General features: G+C 40.1%; 2 protein-coding genes across 2 annotated transcripts in view; one reads left to right on the top strand and one right to left on the bottom strand.

Annotated features, from left to right (window-relative positions):
* The window catches only part of UBAC2 (UBA domain containing 2), a 103,503-nt gene that overhangs the window by 9,197 nt on the left and 68,419 nt on the right, over positions 1-25,887 (top strand). The window contains exons 2-4 of the mRNA XM_082493980.1: positions 243-370; positions 7,858-7,977; positions 8,420-8,526. Coding sequence (XP_082350106.1) covers positions 243-370; positions 7,858-7,977; positions 8,420-8,526 — 355 coding nt within the window. The remainder of the gene's footprint in view (positions 1-242; positions 371-7,857; positions 7,978-8,419; positions 8,527-25,887) is intronic.
* GPR18 (G protein-coupled receptor 18) lies at positions 10,118-11,083 on the bottom strand (the record flags this gene model as incomplete). The annotated part of the gene is made up of 1 exon (XM_082498434.1): positions 10,118-11,083. One exon carries the CDS (start codon positions 11,081-11,083, stop codon positions 10,118-10,120), a length of 966 nt encoding a protein of 321 aa, XP_082354560.1.

Raw genomic sequence — 25,887 nt, 5'->3', positions numbered from 1 at the left:
ATTTTGTGAGAGAATGTTGAAAACCAAAGGTCTGATTGATATTTAACTGTCATTAATATCTCCAAAGGCTTCCTTTGGTTGGTGTGTTTTTCCTATCTATATGGAAGTTGTTGAGAACTTGGGAATTTGTTCAGATAAAAAGTCAAGGTGGTACTACCTTTCCAATCACCTGTTTAAATATGTCACTTTTTAAATTTTTCTCTAAGATGGCTTTTTTGTTTGTTTGGTTTTTTGTCTTTAAGATAAAGCACCTTTGTCAAAGAGTCTGTTATTAGTCCCAAGTGCTATCTCGATTCTATTGACTCTGCTCTTCCAACATTATCAGAAGTTCTTTGCATATAACCTACAGGCTATAAAAGAGGAATTTCAGGTAAGAGTTTGTTCATTTTGTGTGGAAAGAGACTGCAAACTATGGTCTTCTATGTGATTTTTTTTTTCACCCCTGCCAGTCTGTTTCTCCTCTGGTTCTTTCCCTTTGTTCACTGTTGAAGACCAGCTTGTTCTTACCTTTTTTTTTTTTTATATCACCCCAGTAGGCCACTGTCTGGAAAAACTGATCTGAAACTATCAACATAGCTTTTCACTTCTTTCTTTTGTCTGAGAAATGGTTGGGTTTGTATAATTTTTCTTTCCAGCCACTGGCATTTGGAAGCTCACTGTGAATGAAGTGTGATTTAACCCATGTAATAATATAAGTATTTTGATATGAATGTCAATATCCTATTGTGCTTAGTGTTTGAAGCTGAAGAGGGCTATTGTGATCAGGTACTCTGATTATATATGATTTATTTTAACAACAGAGGCCATAACTTGCACCCTGTAACTTCTGCTGTAGTTAGTTGTGGGAAACTAAAATTTGCCTGTTGAAGAGAACTGCTGCTTCTAATATGAAGATTTTAAAGATGGGGGTATTTGCCATGCTCCTCAGTAATGTGCTGAATTGTTTAATTATCTTACTAGACATTTCTTCCTTATTCCCAGTTCAAACTGAGATGCTTTATCTTTCAGGTATTGCAACTTGTAAGGTTTTGTTCTCAGCCTAATTAAGAATTCTCTATTATCAGTTGTAATTGTCAAAATAATGCACTTGGAGGTGATTAGATAAGTTTTGTGGGGATTTGTTGGTTTGGGGTTTTTTTTCTTTTTTGGAAATGCCATACTACTGCTCAACAGAGAAGGGTCAGCAAATGCCTCTGTAATTATCTTACCCCGCATGTTTTACAGTTACATCAGAAAAAAAATATGTAGTCAACTTAATGTCTTTGAGGATGCCAACAGTAGCCTGTAAGCCTTAAAAGATTATTAGATCTAACTAGTGTTTCTCTACGCTATTGCATTGTCTTTGATCTTTCTTGTCAATAACAAGAGCTTTATTGTAATGATGTAGATTAGAGCTCTTCAAGAGCACTGCTCGTATTTTCCAAGTGTCTTGCTAATGCTGTGCAGAAAAAATACAAAAATTAATGTCTGCCTTTTAAAAGTGTTACAATCAAGTGTTTGGGGAGGGGGAGGAGAAAGTCTAAGAAACTATTCAAGTTTTAAATGGAAATTTTGTGGGCTTGGAGTTTGTTTGCTTGTTTGTTTCTTTTGCAATTTCCCTTCTAAAGAGTCCTCTCTTTCCATTTGTTTGATCTGCTGAAAAACAGTAGTAGCTGTGTTTTATTCAAATAAACCATCTTTACTGTGTCTTAAGCATAAACGTTTGCAAGTATCTGTAGAAGCTATGATACTTCTATTGTGGTGCTTTGGGGAATTTGTGGGTTTGGGTTTTTTTCTTTCTTGAAATTGCTGTTTCATTTATTGTCATAGCCTTTGGAGTAAGCTATATACTATATGATTGTGAACCCCTAAGATCAGGGAGAGCAGATCGTTTAACACCTGTCTGATGCTAATATTCAAATGAGAACACTTAAAAGAAAATTTATTTAGAATAAATTTATCTGTGAGGATGAGTTTAATGGAATGGAATTTTTCCAGAGGCCGAACAGACATTTTTGGATGTTGGATATTAACACTTGTTAAAGCTGGTAGAGAGCATAGGAAATAAAGCGTGCAGTTGTAGAAGACTACATTTGATTCGGAAGGCAAAATATATACTGTTCAAAACTAAAAGATCTTTGTCTCCATAAAGGGGACCATCAAAAGCAGGGAAGATGCTGTGTGTAAAATGAAGATCTTGTTTACATTAGACCTATGTATTTTTTTAAGCTGGTGTCCTGGTTTGAGGTCAAACCAGGACAGCTGCCTAAAGTAAAGAGCAATTAGGCTTAGAAGCCTTCCATAGTCTATGTGAGGGCTGTTCACTTAATGTGCATCATGAAATGTTCAGCTGCAATGTCACAGCCGTGCCAGTTTGGACTTCAGGAAGGGTGGTGCTAATGCTACAGGCTAAGTTTTAACATGGGGCATGTTCACGTGGGACAGCTAGAATGGTGAGGTCCCACTTCTTTCTTCTTGTTCAGTCCTTTGGTATGCTGGGGAAGTTAGAGGCAGAAGCATCATTTGAGGTCTAAAGACCTTGAGAAACGTAAGGCTCAGGTAGTGTGTTGGCACTTACTTGGACTTCCACGGAGGGGAGAATGCCTAGCAGGCTGTGGCTTAAGAAATGGAATAGGGAGAGCCAAAGATGAGCTGGAAACTAGTGAGGGAGATAAAGGGCAGCAAGGAAGGTTTCTGTAAATACATCTGCAGCAAAAGAAAGTCTTAAGGAGAGTGTGGGCCCAGTCCTTATTGTGGCAGGGGACCTAGGTGACAAGGAACATGCAAAAGCCTGATGTATTCGGGCAGACATATTTATTGGTTTGTACTAGTATGTTTAGCGTTCAGGCCTCCAAAGTCCCTTATCCTCTCAGCAGAGTCAGTGAGAGTGAAGCAGTATCTACCATTGGGAAAATAGAGACAGGGAGCACTTAAACCAAGTATACACACACAAGTTAATGGGACCAGACGGGTTGCCTCTGAGGGTGCCAAAGAAGCCGGAAGTGTAATTGTGAGAACTTTCTCTAGCATCTTTGAAAGGTCTCAGCAGAAGAAAGGCCAATGTCACAGCCTTCTTCAGGAAGGGCAGGAAGGAAAATCCAGGTAACATCAGGCCACTCAGCCTTACCTTGGTCCCAAGGAAGATCATGGAGCAAATCTTTTTAGAAGCCATTTCTTGAACACATGCAGGACACAAAGGTGACTGGGAGCAGCCAACCTAGGTGAAGTGGACAGATCCTGCGGGTCACAATTGGTTGCACAGCTGGTGGCAGCAACAGGGTTGTGCTCTCCGAGGACTGAGGACTACTTGGAAGAGATGGGATCCACCTAACCAAGTGGGACAAAAGCATTTTTGCTAACAGGCTGGCCAACTTAGTGAGGAGGGCTTTAAGACAGCAGCAACACAGGAAGGAGGTGACAACCCACAGTCCAGTGAGCAGGCAGTGGACTGGGTTATCCAGCTAAGGCTACAGGGTGATGTGAACAGAAGGGATCTTGTAATCAACAAAACGAGACTGAATGGGACCTACTTCAAGTATATGCACATAAATAAGGAAGTGCATGCAGGACAGCATTATGTGGAACACTCCCATATGTTTTCTGGGAAATCAGCATGACTGGGTGCCTCTCAGAAGTGTCAGTACACTAGTGCATGCTACATAGGGAACAAATAAGAGGAATTAGAGGTCATATGCCATTACAGGGCTATGATCTTCCTGGGGTCACAGAGATGTGATAGGTTAACTCACGTGATGGGAGTGCTGCAACAGGCAGATACAAGCTCCTTAGGAAGGACAGACAAGGCAGGGAATTGCTTTTTATGAGAAAGAGCAGCAGGACTGCACAGAGTCCTTGGGACATGAGGAAGTTGAGAGTTTATGGGTCAGGATTAGGGGGCAGACCAACACAGCCAACTTGGTGGTGATGTTTGCTACAGGCCACATGATTATGAAGAAGCAGATGAGGCCTTCCTCATATACCTGGAAGAAACCTCACTATTTCAGGCCCTGTCCCTCATGGAGGGCTTTAACCATCCTGATACGTGGTGGGAAGGCACCAGCAGGGCACCAGCAGTCCAGCAGTCCAGGAGGTTTTTGGAGTGCATTGATAGCAACATCCTAACACAGATGATCGAGGAGCTGATGAGGGGAGATGTTGTGTCTGGACCTCGTACTTACAAAGAAGGAGGAAGAACTGGTTGGGCAAGTGAAGATCAGGGGCAGCCTTGGTTGCAGTGATTATGAGATGGTGAAGTTCAGGGTCCTGTGAGGAGGGGACAAGGCAAATTGCAGGATTGTAACCCTGGACTTCAGGAGAGCGTTCAGGAATCTGCTCAGAAGATTCCTATGCGATTTGGTTCCAGAAAAAAAGAATGCAACAGCAGATCTGGTTGGCTTTCAAGGATCATGTCCTCCCAGCTCAAGAATGGCTCATCTAGTGTGTAGGAAGTCAAGCAAAGGTGTCAGGATGCATGCATGGATGAATGAGGAGCTCCTGACTAAACTCAAACATAAAAATGGAGGACACGAGGTGAAGCAGATCAGATGGCTAAGGAGGAATGTGGAGACACTGAGCATGCGGGGATGGATGAGGAAAGGCAAAGCCCACCTGAAGTTGGATCTGACGAAAGATGTGAAGGGCAACAAGAAAAGCCTTTACAGGAGTATCAGCGAAAGGAAGACTAAGGAAAATGTAGACCGGCTGCTTCATGGGAATGGGGACCTGGAGACAAAACATGGAAAAGGCTGAGGTATCCAGCGCTTGCATTGCCTTTGTTCCTTACTAGTAACACTTATTTTCAGCAGTCCCGGGTCCCTGAGATCAGTACGAGTCTGGAGCAACAAAGGCTTAAACTCAGTGAAGGAGGATCTGGCTAGGGAACATTTAAACTAACTGGACATACACAAGTTCATGGGACCTGGTGGTGTACACCCACAAGTTTTGAAGGAGTTGGCTTGTGTCACTGTGAGGCCACTCTAGATTATCTCTGAAAGGTCGTTGCAATCAAGGAAGGTTCCTGAGGACTGGAAGAAAGCAGATGTCATTCCTGTCTTCAGGAGAGGCAAGAAAGGAGATTGGGGAGCTACAGGCCAGTCAGCATCATCTCGATCTCTGGGAAGGTGATGAAACAAGTCCTCCTAGAAATCATTTTCAGACATACAAAGAACAAAAAAGTGACTGGGCGTAGTCAGCACAGTTTTATGAAGTGGATCTCTTGACTAACCTGATAGCCTTCTATGATGAGGTAGATAACAGTCTTGGTGAGTGAGTGGAGAAAAGTGGATGTTGTTTATTTTGACCTTAGTATAGTTTTTTTTACACTGTCTCCCATAACATCCTCAGACAAACTGATGAAGTACAGATGAGATAAGTGGGCAGTGAAGTGGATTGAAGCCTGGCTGAACTCACAGTGTTGTGATCAGTGGTACAAAGTCCAGCTGGAGGCCAGTCTTTCGTGGTGTACACCAGGGATGAATATGAGGATCAGTACTGTTTAGTGTCTTCATTCATGACCTGGACAGAAGGACAGAGTGTACTCTCAACAAGCCTGTGGGTGATGTAAAACTTGAATGAGTAGTTGATACACCAGTTGGTTCTGCTGCCATTCAGAGGGGAGAAAAGGATCAACAGGAACCTTATGAAGTTCAGCAAAGGCAAATGCAAAGTCCGGCCCCTGGAGAGGAGTAACACCATGCACCTGTACAAGCTGGGTCTGACCAGCTGGAAATCAGCTTTATCGAAAAGGCCCTGGGAGTCCTAGTGGGGACTAAGTTGAACATGAGCCAGCAATGCAGCATTGTGGCTAAAAAGGCCAACATCATCCTGGGCTGCATTAGGAAAAACCTCACAAGGAGGCCTGGTGTGGCGATCCTTCCCCTCTACTCAACCTCAGTGAGACTGCATCTGGAGTGGTGTCCCTTGTGCTGGGCTCCTGAGTACAAGATAGACCTTGACATACTGCAGAGAGTGCAGTGTAGGGCCACTAGTATGGTCAGCGGCTGGAGCATTTGGCATATGAGGAGAGACTGAGAGAGCTGAGACTGCTTAGCCTGGAGAAGAGAAGGCTTAGGGTGGATCTAACCAGTGTGTGTAAATACCTGATGGGAGGGAGCAAAGAAGAGGGAGCCAGGCCCAGTGAAAGGACAAGAAGCAATGAGCACAAATTGAAATATAAGAAATTCCATTTAAAGAAAAAGCTTTTATACTGTAAGACTGATGGAACAGAGGAACAATTTCCCCGGAGAAGTTGTGTTGTCTCCATCTTTGGGAGATATTCAAAACCAGACTGGACATGGTCAGTTAACATCCTGCTGTAGTTGACTTTATTTTGAGTGAGGATGTCAAACTAGATGATCTCCAGGGGTCCTACCTCAATCATTCTATGATTCTATGAAAGCATGCCTGACCAGCTGGTTGCTTTCTTCCATGAGGCAAGTGGTGCTGCAGATAGCGGGGAGTCAGTGGATTTTGCATACCTTGACTTTAGCAGGGCCTTCAACCCTGTCTCCCAATATGTCCTTGAAGCCAAATTGGTGAGGTGTGTACTGAATGACCAGACAAGAAGATGGGTGGAAAATTGGCTGGATTCTCAATGGAGTTATGGTCATTAGTGCAAAGTCCAATTGGCAGGTGTTATTTAGGGGAGGGCCCCTCAAAGACCAGTACTATTTAATGTCTTAATTAGTGACCTGGATGATGGGATGGAGTGCACTTTAAGCAAGTTTGTGGGTGACCCAAAATTGGTGGGAATGGTCAATATGTTGGAAGGCAGGGCTGCTATTAAGAGAGACCTTGGCAAGCCCAAGAAATAGGCTGACGGGAACTTCATGAATTGGTATGTCCTGCTTCTGGAATGGAATAGCCTCAGGCTGCAACAGTGCAGGCTCGGGGGTGGGGGGCAAGTGCTTGGGAAATAGCTTTGCAGAGAAGGACTTGGGGATCTTGGTGGACAACAGGCGTCAACAGTGCACTCTTGCAGCTGAGAAGGCCAGTCATCTCCTGGACTGTATTACTGAGATTGTGGCCAGTAGGTTGAGGCCAGTGACCCTCCTCCTTTAGTTGACACAGTGCTCTGGATGTGGTTTCACAAGTGCCCAGTTCTGGGATCCTCAGTATAAGAAAGATATGAACACGCTGGAGTGTCCACCAGGACAGCCAGAGGGTTGGAGCATGTGACATACAAGGAGAGGCTGAGAGAACTTGGTCTGTCCAGCCTCGAGAAGGCAAAGAGGAGACACCTTATTGCTGTAGACGAGTGCCTGATCAGAAGCTGTAACAAAGTTGGAGCCAAAGTCTGCTTGGAGGTGCACTGAGGTAGTGCAAGAGGTAGTGGATACAATGTGGAGCATCAGAAGTTCTGCTTAGATGTAAAGATTTTATTTAGTTTTTTTAAATGATGGGTTTGGCCAAACACTGGCACAGGTTGCCTGGGGAGGTTGCAGAATCTCCATCCTTGGAGGTGATCACTTGACATGGCCCCTGATCAAGCTGATCTGATTAGACCTGCTTAGAGCAGTATACTCAACTAGGTGATATCTGGAGGTCACTTCAAAAATTGTGTTTTTTTGGTAATTCTACAATTTACTAGGGTTGTGTTTTCTATTTTTATTTGTAAATGTGAATTAGGGATGTAAAAATGTATTTTACTTCATTTCGATTGTAGATTTATTTTAACAGGTAGACCTCTTCCTTGAAAATATTTTATTTTTAAACAGACTTCTTGAACTCTCCGTAACATTCTACTGTCTTTATTTACCTCCTTAAATGTACTGCATTCCTGTTGTCTGAATTCAGTATTATACTCACTCTGAGCACAAATTCTGTAAAGAATTTCCTTGAAGGAAGAGAGACTTAACGTGATGATCTTTAACCTTCTAGATTTGGAGACTTGTATGTGGGAGAACAATATGTCTTGATTTGAAAGACACATTCTGCAGCAGTCTGCTCATTTACAACTTTAGAATATTTGAAAGAAGATATGGGAGCAGAAAATTTTCAGTAAGTTCCATTTATATTTTTTTTTTAACAGAAACTGTTTTCTATGCTGTTTAGAGTCTTATAGTCTTGGATTAATACTGCAGTTTTATTACTAACATTTTTTTATAGAAATTTATGTTAAAGGGTTTTAAAAATAATTTGGTTTCCATAAATCTAAATTTCTATTGATAATATCTTGCAGTCAGTGGATTATTCTAATTAAAGTTTGCAGATGTATCACTTGAATGTTATCAGACCCATAGAATTTAATTTTGGTAACAAATCTAACTCTTCGTTCTTCAGTATCTAGACGCATAGATGTGGAATTATGTTGTGCTAAAGATTTTATTTGTCTTAATTGAACTAGTATAGTGGTTTTCTTGTTTTTTCTTTTATTTAGAGATACATGAAAACCTTGTTTTTAAACTGTTGAATTAATTAAAATTTAACTTTTTCTTTCCAGTCCTTTTTATTGGGTGCTTGGATGCTCTCAGCTTTGTTTGATCTTCTCCTTGTAGAAATCGCTCAGTATATATTTGACATCACCATCAACAGCTTGCCTTCTGGTTTGTAAGTAGCTCCTAATGGATTGGTTTCAAGGGATTAATTTGTGCAGATTTTAATATAAAAAAAAATCTTTCTTCATGTAACCCTTCAAATCAGATTTAATCCTCTTTTGAACTACAGTGTAAATGTTTTTGGCACAACTATTATCTTTTCAAACACTCATCTCCTAGCTATGATCTGTGGTTAATTAATTTACAATGTATCCATGTAATGATAACTTTCCATTCTGTTAGTCCTATTTCCACTATCAGCATGATTTGAAACATGACTTGCAGTGCACAAATTACTGCCGTATTTGGTTTTGTTCAATTTGGTAAATCTGAAAACTGAAATCAGGTTGGTGCTGATTTCTTTCTTAAATCACAAAGACAGCACAACTGTAATTCATATCTTTGTTAAATTTTAGATGCATATGCAGTTCTATGCATTTCATACTGGTATTCCATTTGCTTGTGTTTCAAAAATTGAGTGCTCTAGCATGTTACTCCATTTAGTGCTTGTATCTGAAGCTTTTAAAGCTTTAAGGTACTTAGTGGTTTGGTTTCACATAATCTATATTTGAGATTTCTGCACTTTGTAAGAGTTGTACACGTTACTGTAGATCTTTAGAGCTTGCAGAGCCTTTGTGGTTAAGCTTCTGACAAGTGAGACCAGCCTCATACAGGCTTGAGTTTCCATGTGTTGCATACCCTGAGGTAATAATAAAAGCTCTTGGGGCGAGACTTTTAATGCTGAACACCATACTAGGCTTTTTTTTTTTTCTACTTCTGCTTTTTTAGTGTGTCTCTTAAAGGCTGATTTAATAAGGAAGAAAAAGCATGCGTTTGACATTATAAAGATATATTTTTTTGTAATGTATGAGTATTCAAAAGGAGTTGAAAGCTTGAGTAGTACTGCAGTTCTTCATGATGTTTGCTGCCTTGAAGTTTGTAGCTTGGACATAGGCTGCTAGTGTGTCTGGACAAATTCACTATTTTCATCTGTGTAAAAAGATACTTTGTGCAAGAGTAGGGTGTAATAAATGTGCACATCACACCAACAGGGAACTAATGAACAATTTGACTATTATACCTTTTGATACTATTTTTATCTATGACTGCAGAATGTTGTCAGTTACAAAGAAATCTGCATCAAAGAAATTTTTAATTGAATGAAATATAAATGTTACCTACATTTCTCTGTAGATCATGCTAACATTGATCTTGAGAGAATGAAGCTAATTTTAGAGGTGTGGGATATATAGTAGTTACTGGAGTGTGCGGTTGTGCATAAAAAATTATGCTTTGCATCATAATTCTTCAGTGTTGTCTGTTTTATTATACTAATAGTCACTATTTCATGTCTGGCAATATTCATAGTCTTTTGAGATGACAAAAGCATTGGAAAGTTTACCGCTGATACTAGGTTTTAGTTACAAGAGCTGTTGAGCAAATATAAAGAGGTGCAATTATTCTGCTTCTATCATATTTACAGTGCAACAAATATATCTCTCTTCTGGCTATAGAACATTCCTCAGTGTAGTAAAAATGCTAGAATTCAGAAAAAGAATCACTTGTTTACATTATAACAGTCCCCTGACTTTTTTTTCCTCTTTCTATATCATTTCACTGTTGATATTAGTGAGTGATCTTACACTTCCAGTTCGAAAACTTTTCCTGCGCACGCTTCGGAGGTAATTGCGATAAAGGATTACACTGATGACTCTCGCCTGAAATTGTTTAGAAACAATATAGTACAGTATAACATCCAAGCATGTACTGAGATTCATGAGAAAGGTGGTAAAGGCCGCCCAGGGATTGTAAGTTATATCTTCATGCTGCAACATCAGGAAGGCGAAGCAAATGTGGAACGGTACAAAGCAGATGAGTACTTGAGCAATCAGAGTAACTATAATTCTTATGGATCTCTCCTTGGCCTTAGGCTTCAGTTTGGAAGTCTTGCCGCGGATAAAATTGTAAATAATGACTAGGTAACACCCCATCATGATAAACAAGGGGATCAAAAAGAAAAAAATCAAGCGAGAAAAGTTCAATGTATTTACTTCCTTTAAATGGATGATATCAAGCATTTTCAGGCAGGTGGTGAAATTCGAGGCTTTGTCTGGATCAGATTGTAAAAACAGCAATGGGGATGTTGTTGCAAGGGTCATTACCCAGATTCCAGTGCAAGCCAGCACAGCTTTTTTTGTATTTTTCAGTTCTTTGACATGTTTGGGCTGGACAATAGCCATAAATCTGTCTACGCTTATAAAAGTGAGCAACCACAGGGCAATGGCTGGGTAAAATACAGTGAAAGCACTGATAATACGACAGAATGTATCTCCGAAAGGCCATGTTTCGTTCCCATGGTAGACTATCCGAAAAGGCAAGGAAAATATAAAAATTATGTCAAGTAATGCCACATTCATCATATATACAGTTATTGTTGTCCTCTTCTTGGTAGTGCAGCTGAAAACCCATAGTGCAGTGGCATTCACCAACAATCCCACTGCAAATACAAAACTGTAGAAGACCAGTGATGCAATCCTGTATTCTTCAGGGTGGTGATTTCCAGGCATCATATTTTAATTGAATTTAGGAATAGTTGTTGAACTCCATAAATACCCTGAAAATAGATACAATATGAAAAGTTATTCATAGGCAAGTAAAAACTTTCTTTAAAAACAAACAAGAAGTTTGTTATAAGATGGGTTTTCGTGATGAGATTGTATTGTTTAGCTGTGAAAATGTGCTCGCTTTGTTGCTTTTTCTGACTACAAATACATTATTGAACTTTGAAGGAAGTACGTGTACTGTCAGACTTGTGATAAATAGTATTTATAAGCTAGTTTTAATTAAATATTTTTAATTACTTAAGAGATTTCTTATATAAGGAATCAAAAAGTCAAGACTGACCATCTACTTTGAGTGTGCTTCTGTAGCTGATAATTAGATTGAAACAGGTGTAACTGAGGTAAGAGAGCTATTTTCTAAAGAAAATATTTCTTCAAGTTGTCCCTGATGAAAAATTAATGAGTAAAACTAGTTACGAAAAGAAATAAGTGAGCATGGCATGTAGTGACATTTGGATATGCAAAGTGAAGTATTGACTTTGCATTTTATCTGTGTAGGAACTACTTAGCTCCCAAAGAATAGGTCCATGCTGTTGCTCATAAAACACATTAAAAAGCTGTCATAATAGCTATGTAGCTTCTAATACAGTATTTAATCCCAGGGTGTCAGAACCAACCACTTGACTTATGAATGAGATGAATAGATTGATAAACTTTCTATTTAAAACAGTAAAAAAGATGGGAAGTGGCACAGTCTCCAATAAGGTCCTGTGTGAACAGGGTTTTTTTTTGGGAAAAAGTTGCTGTCTGGTACCCAGCTGCCCCAGAGCACAGTTGGGTTTCTTCTCTCAGCTTATTGGTCATAGGAGTTGAACATCTGGAACGTCATTATGCAGACTCAGGTGACAAGAGCTGAAAGATATTATCTTTGGTTTACTCTGGAGCCGTTAGAGGATAGCAGACCTCACCTGGCATTTGCATGGGTGCTTTGGTTAACCCACACTCCCCCCCGCTTTCCTGGCTCTTGCTGTGGTCACAGTTTCACGACTTTGCATGGGAGGGTTTTCCTCTTTGGCCCTGTACCCAGCCCTGTGGCAGCTTTGTGAATAGTAGTAGGAGGAAAGAGTTAGTTGTTTGTTTGATCTGCTTGCTTGTGATGGACAGTCAAGTAACTTCTACAGTATCAGTTAGGCACCATAACTGTTCTCAAGAGCAGAAGAGTGCATAGTTCCTGTGTGTCTTATCTCCAGAAGTGTAGAATGCAGTAAATAAAAGCTTATTGTTGCTGCTTCTCTGGTTTATGCTTTCACTGTAATGTTATCGGGTACTTTTTTCAGTGGTATAGGAATACATAGTGGATTGAACCCGTGTTTGGCATCCTGGTTTGACACTGGCAAAAATCAGCTGCTTTTGAGAAGAGTATCCATGGAATAACCAACTTAAGTATGACCTATTAAATCTTTCTTCAGGTTAGTTTCTGCCTTGAAATATAGAGTTTGGACTTTTGATTTTCTTACAATTCTCCAGTTTAGAGATAAAAAAAAAAATTACATGTACAAGTATCTATCCCTAAACTGTTCTCTCAAGATTTTCTTTTTTTAGCTGTACAAAACAAAAAGGTGTGCTTTCTGATCAGATGAGGTCATTAGAACATGTAACAGAATTTATGTTTTGTATGGGAAAAGCTATGCATATAATACTGACAAATAAGAGATTTGAAGGGCATCTGTATGAATGCATTTAAAATACCTCATTGTGTGAAGAAGCCTAAAAATAAAAAAAATAAAACATGGTAGCAGACCTTATTGAAAGGTAGATGGCATATGCTTGAAAGAAAATTTGAGCAGCACATGCTTGTAGCACAGTTGAAATATTATCTGGCATGCTGTCCCACTTTCATTACTGTTGCATAAAATTTTTCAAATATTGCTTAACACACACGCACCCCACCCGTGCACATTTTTTTCTCTCCTTTTTTTTTTTCTTTGTTCTGTTTTTTTCTCTCTTGCTAGTGGTTGTGTATGACATAGTGTATATCTCAAGATCCTGACTGATTTAGCAGGTGAATTGAGTAGTCATGTATAGGATAGGTAGAAGAATTCACTTTTTATAGATGAATGTTAATAAACAGCATGGACTTTGGGGTTGGTTTTGCTCTTCTCTCCTTTTGACTTACAGTGACTATAATTGTTTCTGGTCAGGTCCTGTTTCCAAAATAATAGGCAGGCTGATGTTGATAGGAAGAGGGGAAGCTGAATCTGGCGTGAGCTTCTATCAGGAAAACCTGTGGTTCCATGCCTTGTTTGCTCATTGTTTCAAGTTTGTGACAGTTTCGAGATATATCAAAGAATGGATCTACTGTAACAAAAAGGGTTTTTTTGGTTTAGTTTTTGAAAACAATGTTTGCAAACTTTGTGGGTTTAAATGCATGTCAGTGTTATAATTAGGTATTTCCCCTAGATTTAATTTTTAAGAATCTAAAATTCAACATTTATGTAGGTAAGAAATAATGAGTTGGGGTTTTTTAAGTGTGTAGTTTACCTATCTGCATTTATACACGAATACAGATGTTCTGCTTTTTCATCAGTACTTGGCTCCATGGAGTTCAGGTTGATATCTCCCAGGTCAGCTCAGGTGGATCTTTGGGTGCCTCTGGGTGAATGGTTTTGCCCTAGTTGCCATTTTTCATAATGGGAACACTTACTTACTAGTATTGATTAAAGCGCTTGCTGAAGAGCCCCTGGAGTCACTGGTTTCCAGATGTCTGTCTGTGGTAATTCTAAATGATTACTGTTATGTTGGTCCGTATGTTTTATCAATCTGTTTTATTTTTTTAATGATAGCTAATGTCCTGAATGTCTAATGTGAATTGTGAAGCCCATCTAGGTGCTGTGTACAAGAACAAAGACTTTCAGAACAAAACCAGAATTAAATCTTTTCCTCCGGATTCTTCCTATGAGTTAGGCAGCAGTGTCTCCATTTAAAGGATTGTGTGTGCCTCTCTCTTCCCAATCCCCTTTTTTTTTTCTTTGGCTTTCCCTTACATTTGCTCACATTTCCCTGAGGAGGACATGGCTTTTGGTAAAGCACAGAGAGATCAAGCAACAAGATCTTCTCTTGGATTTAATGAAAACAAACATTTTTCCTTTAGCAATAACATACTTACCAATGCTTTTCATTATTGTGTATTTTAAAATTTATTGTTAAAATCCTGAACAGCAGTATTTATGGTACTATGCTTTTACAAATACAGTTGTTTTGCTTTAAATGTTATTTATAGAATGCTGCTGATACTTTGAAAGTGCATTAAAGAATTACATTTCTTTTAATTAGTTCTAGAATAAATGCCCATGTTCACCTTCTGAAGAAAGAAGTCTATCTTAACAACATACATAAACATCCAAGTTACTTTGTTGGCATAGCATAATGGATTGTTCCTTACCTTTTGTGCGCTACAGAGTTTCTTCAGAGATGCTCCTTTCATAGCCCCAAATCTGTAGAAGGTTTAGACTTCCTCTTCTCGTCTCAGCTTCACTTTGCTAAAATAGCTCCTCTTCACAGGCAGGAAACAATGACGCAATCTAGCTAGTTCTGAACTTTTATTGGTCGTAATTAAAAGTATCTTGCTGATATTTCACATATGTGCGTTGTCTGTGAACTGACATCTCTAGTACCTTTGAACAGGCAAGCTTTTATAATATTTGCAGTGTGGTCAAGCTCGGTTGTTGTACTATGTATCTTTTTAAAATACATTTTTAAGTGTTTGTCATATAACAAAAGCATTTTCTTGGTTGATATTTACATGCAAAGGTATCTGCAAGAGTATGCGTCTTGGTTATGCAAAAGTTTCTAATAAGCACAATGTAAATGTATTTTCTGTAAAGCATAGTCTGTTTTTTGTGGAAATCCCCATTTTATTTACGTATGCCTTGGACAGTAGTCAGTCTGAAAGTGACAGAAACTCGCTACGTTTGAAATGAGAAGTTTGATTCACTTGAATACGTCTTCGTTTATGCCTGTACTTACTGTATTTTACTAACACAACAGTAAAGTTTCTGTATTTTATTTGCTGTCTAAAATAACAACATGCCTATTTAAGAGCTTTGCAGAAAAATGCTGTATGAAGAGAGGTCTTAGCCTTTATTAAAATGGAGTAAAATCTCTGAACTGTCTTGCTGCAATAGACATCTTTGACAGGATGAGAGTATTTACAAAGGCTAATAGGTGAAGAAGGCTAATTTCCTACGTTTTCTCTTTGTCAGCTCAAAAAACGATCCAACCTTTGAAAGAGCCATTCAGAGAAGGAGATCCTTCCAAATTCTCTGTGGAGCGCTCACTAGCTTCAGTTCTCTGACCATCAGTCTTTGGGACATTGAAGCATACTATGGGCAGTTTGTTACCTCTTGTGGCCTCCATTTTTTTTCCCCCAAATTAAGTAGAGATGTGTGTTGAGGAAGGGAACAGTAATATTTTGGTCTTCTAGCACGTAGTCAAGAATTTGCCAGAATGTGCACATGGTGCCAGAAGCAACAGTCCCGCAGTTCAGATGTAGCCAGAATTAGGTTTGTTTCTGGGGATGCCTTTCTTCGCTGACTGTAAGAGTAATGTAGGTAGGTGATCCTCACTTAGTGCTAACGATAAAGTACATGACCCCAGCACAGAGGGTATTTTTCACAAAAATTATCTCAGGTGAATGGGTTTGTGGTAGTGCGTAGGTCATAGGTCAGTGTGATGGGTGAAGTAATCACAGGGAGGGACATGGGTATGGGTTTCAGTGTGTAGATTAATAATATATTTAAATATTTGGTCTTTCGTATTCTGGTGAACTAATACCAAACTTATTTTTGTGATCTTTCCAAAGACTGCTTAAATGCAATGAACTGCAAATCCTACCCAAACTATCCTGTAGAAATATAAATCTGTTTAAAAGTGCTTAATATTTCAGGATTAAGGAGTATCTTAAACGGACTAACCAGTGTTGAAAACTCTTCAGTGGCTTTATCATTAGCAAGACAACTCTGGAGCATGATCCAGCAGGATGAGTCACTCATACTGTTCTTAAGTTTAGTGAAAGCTCATTGAAATTCAGTGACATACATATTTTTAAAAGGTTTAAAAAAGAGGTTTGTGGCTTCTGGAAGAGAATAATTAGGCTTTTGAACTCTCCTAGGCAAGAGCACTTTATTTTAGGAAAAATAATGTACAGAAGCCTGGAGGTCCCTTTCCCACCTGAATTGTGCTATGAATGTACCAAAACCAAGCAAATACTCCCCTTAGCTAAAGAGGGAGTACAAAAGTAGTTCTGGATTTGGATGGAAACCAGGCAGATGTTGAGGCTGGGATCAGAAAAGCCGTATGCAGTGAACAGCCTCTTGGCTTGTCGTTGTCTTGGGGAGGGTTGGGAGGGTAAGGCTTTCTAGCTGTGTCTCATTTTGTCTGAAGAGGGTGGCTGATGTCTCGGCCCTGCAGGGGAGGTCGTGCCTTGTGAGAGCAGCTGGAATCAAGTCACGCTTCTAGCTTAGCAGTTTACATAGGTGGATAACAGCAGCCCAGTTGAGTTTAGGGACATGTTAGCTGTCCAGCTGGTTTGCCATAGCATATACATGTCAGTATGTTCTGCATTCATTCAGGCTTTTCACAGTCTGCCTGGTAAGGAGCCCAACTGCTCTGCTGCTAACAAGCTGGAAGGCCTTCCCCCTGAGCGTGGAGGGGCAGCTCTGGCTGGCAGCCGTGTGCTGAAAAGAAGTGTTTGCACAGCCAGCAAGCATGTGCTTGTTCTTGTTTAGGTGCTCAGGCTGGCTGCAGCTGCAGGGTGATAGACATTTGGATGTGAACACCCCAGTGAAAAGTTGCACTGACTGTGGTTTGTGAGAGGCAGTGGGCTGCTCTGCTGTGCTGCATTCCCCTGGCGCTTTGGTTTCTGTTATAGGAAGCACCTGACTCTCTTTGTTTTCTTCTCCTTCTGTACTGTTATATCAGTAGAGATGAGTGTCTTGCATTGGTTTCCCTCAGATGGGTAAGTACTTCCACCTCTCCAGCTTTTACTGAAATAAATGCTCAGTTCCCTCCAGGGTCTTTTTTTGCTATTCTGAAGTTCAGGGAGTAAAGAAGTTCATTTTAGTTGCATTATGTTGAGTTAAAGCCGTTTTTGAGTAGTTAAAAGCTAAGCCAATGTACTTTATGTTGGAGGATAAGGCAGAGTGCACGTGGGGTCTATTACGGTGCCTTCACTAACTGGCAGTAAACCTTAGAAGAAATGAGCTTGATCACTTGCGACAGTGTGGAAGTGCAGCACTGAAGGGATTGTCTTCATGCTGTTGCTTTTGCAGGGGTAATGTATTGCCAGGTCTTTCAGTGGCTTAGTCACGATACAGAAAAGTATGTTTTGCCTGTTCACTTACTGTCTAATGTAAGCTTTGTCCAGCTGATACAGAGAAGTTCTGCATGCAGAGGGGCAGAAGGATCATCCTCTGCTGTAGTTTGGTAAGGAGCAGGCTTGAGCTTGTGTTCTCCTTCTCCTTCCGAAATTTCCAGCATTTGGACCTATTGAAAAGAAAGAACTGGAGCTTCTTGCGTGGCCCAGTGTGCCAGTGGTGCAGGAGGTGACTTTCCCATGTGTCAGTTTGTTAAATTACCAGCTTGCTGTTGTGGCTGAGTTCACATGCAGGTTTGGGTTACTGTTCTCAAACTTGATGAAACTGTCCTTCATTTTTTATTTCCATATTGTGTTGTACCATAGTGAAGGTTTAAGAATTGACTACTGGTTAAAAGTTGTCATGACATTGAATGCATAAACTTTACTGCAGTTGTTTCTAGTTTTGCCATATGTGTGTTACTCAGGCTGCATCATGGCATAGTTGTCCTTCCTCTCCTATGCCTCAACCTGTGAGTGAGTATAAATGCTGTGTGCAACAGAGATGAAGGAATGGGAAACAGAGCAGCTTAAGAGAACTGCAGCCTAGTTAGCCATACTTGATGTCCTAATTACTGTGACATTTTGCTTTCTCTTCTGTGTTTTGCTAGGATTTGGTATGGTTTGAGGAAGGGAGTTCCTGATTTTTGCCTTTAAAAAAAAATCAATAATGAAATTGACATTCCATGTTTCTCCTGGGGTTTTTGCTTTTTTTTCCCTCCTCCTCTTGTACAGCCAGGACACACTCTGTGTCACTAAATACCCTAAAAAAATACAGTGCATCTGGCCTGTAGTTCATCTGTTCAGCAGCATCGGCCTTTGAAAAAAGCGATACTTCAAAAATTAACTGAAATGAAAGTTGCGTCTCTAAGATGTCTGAGAGTGGGGTAGTGGACTAGAGACAGTGGTTTGTTACATAGCAGCAATCTCAGAATATATGTAGTCCAGTGGCAAATACCAGCACAACTCCATGCTTGTTGATGAACATGCATTGCCTTTGTCAGATTTCTTAAAACACTGTGTCTGTGTTCCGCTTTCCACCTGTGTTCTGTTGTGTTGGGAAGCAGCTTTTTTTTTTTTTTTCCAAAAAGTACAGATTTCTCTTGACAAATATTTCATAGTTGTTTAAAACCTGCATGAATACTCAGCTTTTTTTCTTTTCTTTTTTAAATTTGCATGCATTGTCAGGAGCTATGCAATGAGTTAGTTGTTACAGTTTGGAAGGGCCTAGGAGAGCTTCTTCAAATACCCTTTCCTTACTAAGTATGTGTTGTGTGATATTTTTGCTATTAAACTGCTCTTAAAAGTCTCAGGTGCGTAGGAGTACTGTTCTGAAACTTGATATGCCTCCCAGGGATAGAGTTAATGTTTCAAGAGAAATGTCTTTATTGGGAGCTGCTTATACTCAGATTCTTTTGAATTCTAGCACAGAAGTAGGGACGATAATTTTGACTCCTCCAGAGTTCAGGAGCTCGAACAGCTTCTGCTCAGTTACTAGCCTAAGTAATCAAAAATTAAATAATTAAAAAATTATACATAAGGTTTAGCATGCCAGTGAAGTGTTTAAAGAAAAGTTCCTGAAGTAAGAGGGGGCTGTGCAGATTAACAAACACAATGAAGTGTTGAGGTTGTGAAACTTGGTGTGCTGTGGTAGACTTGAGCTGACATGAGAGGGAGCATTCAAGATGGTAAAGGCGTTGGCACAATACAGACTGGGACAAAGCAGTTCAATTCCTGCCACATAGCAGTGTGTCTGTTTAGTTCAGATCTCTGAGGGCAGGGTTGCTTGGTATGTAGGCTCAGCACTGTCCTTGGAGGGAAATGGAGGTAAAGTTGAGTGTGAATATGCTCAGTGCACCTGAACACTGACACAAGGCCAGCTGATGCTGTGAGCTGGCAAAGGAAGGCAGCAGAGCTGGCTGCAAGCAGGTTATTTCAGAGAAGTCACTCTCTTTGCACCTGACATACAGACATGGCATTCTGGCATATCCCTTTGTGCTGTCTCTGCTATGTGAAAAATACCAAGGGAGGCATACTACCCAACTGCTTCATGAACGCTGATTATCAGAGTGCCATTCGTTTCTGTTCTTCGAAATGCAGTTACCCTTTAGACTTGGAAAGGCAAGAAATAAAGGCCCTTAACACCTTTTTCATCACATCTCAACTAGGCACAGTGCTACATCCTGTCAGAGGACTCCATACTTTCTGACAAACTGTTAAAGTACTTAAAGGGGGCCTACAGGAAAGATGGGGACAAACTTTTTAGCAGGGCCTGTTGCGGTAGAGGGGCAATTGTTCCATACTAAAAGGAGATAGGTTCAGGCTAGGTATAAGGAAGAAATTTTTTCCAATGAGGGTGGTGAAACACTGGAACAGGTTGCCCAGTTGAGGTGGTAGATACCTCCTTCCTGGAAACACTCAAGGTCAGGTTGGATGGGGCTCTGAGCAACCTGATCTAGGTGAAGATGTCCCTGCTTATTGCAGGGGAAGGTTGGACTAGAGGACCTTTGAAGGTCCTTTCTGACCCAAACTATTCTATGATTCTAAACTACAAAAAAATATATATGTATTTTACACACATCCGTGCACTTTAAAGGGAAGGGGCTTAAACTCCTGAACTTTATCATGACCGCAAGCCTAGCAGAATAAGGCAGGCCATAGATTTGAATTTCAGCAATTTAAGCAGCAAGTTTCCTTATGTAGACACTGTTTTGGTAAAGACAGCTTTAAGAGAGGATGAGCCAGTGAAGCTAAACAGGGACTAATTCTCTGATAGTTCCAACATTTGCCTTCGAATCATACTGGCTGTCAGTGCATTTTTATTTTTGTCCCAGAACATCTGGGATATTGCTTTTGTTTGCTTGTAACTTAGCTCTGTGCTGTGTGGTGATGTGGGACACCAAATTCATAGTACTTGCCCAAACTGCAGAAATGGGAGGAAGTGCACAGCTTGTTTTGATTAAGGTGCAGTGGAGGGAGGGTGGGTGATAAAGGTGGAGGGATGTGAGATATCTCTGTATTCCTTCTTCTTTCTAATTTGAACATACGGAGGTAACTGTGAGAATTATACCAGCAGCCCATGGCTCACAGCGCTCATTCCTGCCTAGATGACATAGCTTGTTTCCAAGATGATGGGCCTAAACTGTCATGGTTATTGGGTAGGTGCTTGGTGTAGTATCTTTTAGTAGTGATGGGGAATCTGACTTCTCTTTACTGCCAGACAATTCCTGACCCAATGCTTATACTGCCCGGTGCTAAGATCTCAAACATCTGAACGTGGGGCTTAGCCTCCGATAAGAAACAGTTTTGTGAAATGCGTTTTGAGCTCTGCTGTGGTGAAGATTTATTACTGCATCAATGCTGCCATCTACGGATCTTTCACTAGCATAGCAACAGAGCTTTGGAACAGCAGAAAACGAGTATCACAGGGTCGTTCCTTTATACACCTGCATCACTTAGTCACATGTACAGGTAAACTGATTATGAAGAGTGAAAACCACTTTGACTCCCCAGTGGAAGGGAGGTACTGCATGGCGTGGAACCTTTGATCATTCCTGTAGTTGTAGAACCACAAATCCTGTTGTTGCTCAGAGTTACAGTTCATACAGGTCTCTTACTTGCATCTATTTTTGAACAATAAGGTACAATTCTGAGTTGTAAGCAAACAGTTCATTTCTGTGTATAGTCTGAATTTACCCTGGAAAAGCGAAGAATTAGAAGACACTTAATGGGGGAAGGAGAAGAAAGACTGGAAACAACATTTGCCATTCTTCTGGCTTTATCATATAACAGAAGGATAAAAACTAAAATTAAAAATTAAGCAACCCTGTGTTTTTAACGCTACTGAGTCCCAATTTTGTTGTTTCATTTGTCTGATATGTCTCTATCAAAATAAGACAAAATAGCAACGACTTTCTTACCACAGCACTTCATTTTTTCTGGAGTGAGTGTTTGCGTTCTAAAAGTTTTATGATTAAATTATTCCATGAAAATAAACAACGCCTTCTTTCCTATGTGGGAGTAGGGGGCCTCCTCTTTAGCTTAATAGTTGACCCTTGAAGGTTGTTTTCAGTCTACATGGAGATGATCCACTCTAAGAAAGTCAGCTTTTCTTTCTGTCTTTAGTGGCAGCTTTTGGGTTTTTTATCCCCTTCTCTTCCTCTTTCAGGAAATAGCAACACCTTGTTTGTTCCTTATGTTCAATCATAGTAAAGGAAGACAGGGATGTGGAAGTCCCTTTGGAATTTAAAAGGAAATCCTGCATCTAATTGTAGATGTCTGTGCCAAACAACTCTGTACAAATGATAATTTCAGCTATTGTTTGCAAATTGGCTTACTGTTAGTGGTGCCCCATGTTACTTCATCTGAAGGAAAACAGTTTCAAAGTAGTCATTACCTCCTAGAAACGTCAGTTGTCTCCTATCTGTAGAAGTTCTGCTATCAGCATGGATTGCTACAACATTTTTGTTTTAAGGGTCTGGTATCTTTTCATATAAGGGATAAAATATCCCCCTCCATCACGGAATGAACTGCCTCTATTCCAGCGATGGTCTATGTCTCTTACCTCTCCTCATATTTTTAGGGCAGCTAATTATTTGATCGGTGTGGAGGAAAAAGAAAGAAAAATGGATCAATAATTCTTCAAAGCAGTTGGAGAAGTACTTAGTATGAGGAGATACGGTGTCTGTCATGTCTTTTTGCAAAATGAAGAGTGCATGATTGCTCTCTTAGGACACAGAGGAGGAGCATAACTGAGTAACTTCATAAAGGAGGTCTTGCAGTGACTGATGCTTGATGCTTGAAACTCCTCTTGATTTACCAAAGTGATGGACACAAGTTGATTCAGTAAGTTCAGTGGTTTTCTGAGAAGGCATAGTTGTATGATTGAGACTTTAAAAAACAAATTTACATGAAACAGAAGACTGCATGTAGTTATTTAAAAAGTGAATGATGATGCTTCACTAAAGAATTAAGAAATTAGGACGTTTCTTTTTCAGAGTCAAAGAATTTTGCAGACTTTCTGGATAAATAACAAGATTTTTTGGTATGACTTTCTTTTAAAATTTCCTCTTTGCTTTTATTTTATGCTTACCAAATACACTCCTTTTGTTGAGTCATCACTTTGCTTCAGGCACCTTGGTCTTTAGTTGTGAAAAAGGGTTATATGGTGGTCTTAATGGGGAAGTATTTTTTGCAAAGAAATCACTTCTCTGCTACAGCTTTTCTCTTTTGTTTCTGTTTTGTCATGAACAAGCTAAACAATTTCCTGCCAGCAACTTGAGCCTTAGAATACTTACAGAACTCTCTTGGGGAAAAAAAAAAAAAAAGATGAGCTACAGCCACAAATCAACAGAAAGTGTGAATGGTGTGTTGACACAAAAAAAAAAAAAAAAAAAAATTGTGGGAAGCATTTTAGTTTTCAAGTATTGTGAAGTAAACCAAACTGTGTAAATAAGGTGAACATTAAAACCTGTCTTTACCAGTCCTTAGCCTTTGAAGACATGTCTATGATGTCTGTTACGATGTACTAATTATAACATGGTAAGTTATGGGAAGAGATTTGATTTTTTTTAATTTTTTTTTTTTTTTAACCAAGAATTCAAAAATAGTTTAAAAAATGGCTCAGTCAAAAATAATGAATAATATTTACTGTAGAGGAGGGCTGAGGAGTAGCCAATTACTAGACTGTTCTACAGAAGTGCACTCAAAATCTTGAACAGCGAATATATGAATTACGTTTTAGTAGTTAGTTCCAACTTACTGTCTCTACCATGAAAATAGGTCATAATAAATGAGACAAAAATAGCCTACATGCTTTGCAATGTAGGTTGTAAATTCTTACGTAGGTCATAAATTGCCATCCTTTGGCTCCGCTCTGCCCAAGCATTGCGTGATGCACTGAAGAGGGTCTTCCCTCCCAGCTCCTTGCTGATTTAAGCACATGATGAGATAAGTACCCTTAGGTTGCTTAGGTGTGGACTGGGTGATGTGCATGGTATGTAGGATCAGGAGAGTGGAGAGAAGCAGGATTTCTGCATTGAAACATGGGAACCTGTAGCACAGTGTGGGATTGGATGTTAGAAGCTGATAGGAAAGGCTGAAGCTCTTATTCGCCTGTGGTGCCCACCTCTCCCTCCCCAGCACAGGCAGTTGTCACATAGCCAGACTTGTCCGTGCAAATGGTTCTGGGAGGCTGATGCTACCCTGTGCGTCTCTCTGCACTTTTACACCAGAAACATGAAATGGGTGAAGTTATGGGAGCCCTAAGTTCAGGTAGGACTTACACACTTTAAAAAGAAAATATTTCTCACATGAGGTAAGGATGGCTACTAAACTAACCACATTCAAAAGCAAATGAAAACATGACTCTCTGAATTCAGGTGTATAACACACCAGGGTCCTGGATCACTACTGATCAAATGTATTTTATCTAAGGTGAAAAGTCTGCACAATGGAAATATTTATATTAGATTAGTTGGACCGTTCCCAGTATAAGGTTCCACTTTTGAGGTTATATGTTTCTCAAGGGCCTCTTGAAGTGTCTATGCTAAATGAAGTTGCCCACACTTCTTGAGTGGCTCCTGAATGGCACATTACCAGAATAAGTGTCAAGTTCCCTAACAACTGCTAGATAGCTCTCTACTCTTTAGATTCATAAGGATTGTAAAAGGCTCAACTGACCCTCATAGAAACATGAGTTTGATTGCTTCCAGGCTATAACTGTCCAGGCTTGGAGGACACTTTACTCAGGCTGGGATGTATACCCCAAGAACAGGCAATAGTACAAGAGGGAATGGCCTCAAGTTGTGCCAGTGGAGGTTTAGGTTGGATATTAGAAAAAATTTCTTCACCAAAAGGGTTGTGAAGCATTGGAAGAGGCTGCCCAGGGAAGTGATTGAGTCTCCATCCCTGGAGGTATTTGAAAAGCATGCAGGTGTGGTGCTTAGGGACATGGTTTAGTGGTAACTTGGCAGGGCTGGGTTTACAGTTGGACTTGATGATCTTAGAGGTCTTTTCCAACCAGAATGATTCTTTGATTCTGTATTGCTCTAGACTTGCGTAGCTTCTGTGAGCCTCTTGGCAGTATGCCCACTCCGCTTGTTTCTCGCCTTGCACATAGGCATAGTTTGAGAGAGTGCACAGTGGTGGTAAGACACACACCCACAGGATTTTAGCCTTTTGTCTTCAACCATTATCGGGTATGTAGTCACAGACTTTATTACCTAAACCAGGAATCTTCTCTGATACCTTTGGAGGAACAGAGACCTTGTGTCTTGAGTTTCCCTGTCTGTGCACCAGACATGCAACAGCTTCAGACAAGGTGGGCTAGGTGATCTTTTTGTCCATCAAGGTTGAACTTGTCCAAACAGTGATAGCTGATAGTACCATGGTGTGCTACGCAGACATGGAGGGTGACATACCACCCTCTTGCTTTGATTAGGGATGTTGATCATTTGGTGGAACTTACTTTACTTATTGGCAAATTATCAAGTGGGGTTTTGAGCGCTTAAGTCAGGTGTGTCACAAGGAGGAAATCTGTCATGATTTCTCAGGGCTATTTTAAAAAAATGTTTTCCTCTGTTCTGGAGCCCATCAGACATGAGGCCACCTTTTCCAGTTTTCTGACAATACAGAGAGATTGGTCAGGATGCAGAGGAGTTGGTTGTGATGGCACCACTCTTTCTGAGAGGCAGCTTTCATTCAAGACTCTCTCAGCTAACAATGCAGTCACCTCGCATCTGCTTCTTTGTGTTTTGTCAATGCTTTTCAGCCTTGGGATGCCTTTTGGGATTGGAAAAGCACATCCACTAAACCCTGGTAAGAAACAGTCAATCAAGAAGAAGCACTTATTCTCTTGCATTTCTTAAATGAACTGATTTTCCCGGTGGTGTGAGACAAATACCTTTTTGTAGTTTAAAAATTTTGTTCTTTTTTTTTTAAATTTTTACTTATGTGTCTTGTACATTTAAGAAAATAAAATGGGTTCCATAAAGGGATACACAGCAGTGATCTCCGTGCTCTTCTGTGGAGAGCTTTTCTATCAATTGTCACCATGGGTTTTTTCAAGGGCTTGATGAGACAGGTGAGTTGGTTTGTTTTGCCTTTGCTTAATAATTCTTTTCCATAATGGGATGTTAATTTGGTGCTGCCTTTCCTCACACTACAGCTCTCTGAGCCTGTGGTCACCAGCTCTTTTCACCTTTTGATGAAGATAATGTTTTGGTAGCTGTGTGTTCTGCCAGAAGTGTGAAAGAAGGTTCAAGCCTGTGTGGCTGAAGCAGTGTAACATCCTGTGCTTCCCCTCTTTTCTTTTTAAGATTCTCCTTAGAATTCAACCCAGACTCATACGTCACTTGTCAGAAAATCAGCCTGCTAGTGTTTCTTCTAAACCCTCATATTT

The sequence above is a fragment of the Vanellus vanellus genome, assembly GCF_965231255.1.
Source record: "Vanellus vanellus genome assembly, chromosome: 1".
Classification (NCBI taxonomy): domain Eukaryota; kingdom Metazoa; phylum Chordata; class Aves; order Charadriiformes; family Charadriidae; genus Vanellus; species Vanellus vanellus.
The sequence above is the reverse complement of the archived record's forward strand: the minus strand, read 5'-3'. Positions and strand labels throughout refer to the sequence as shown.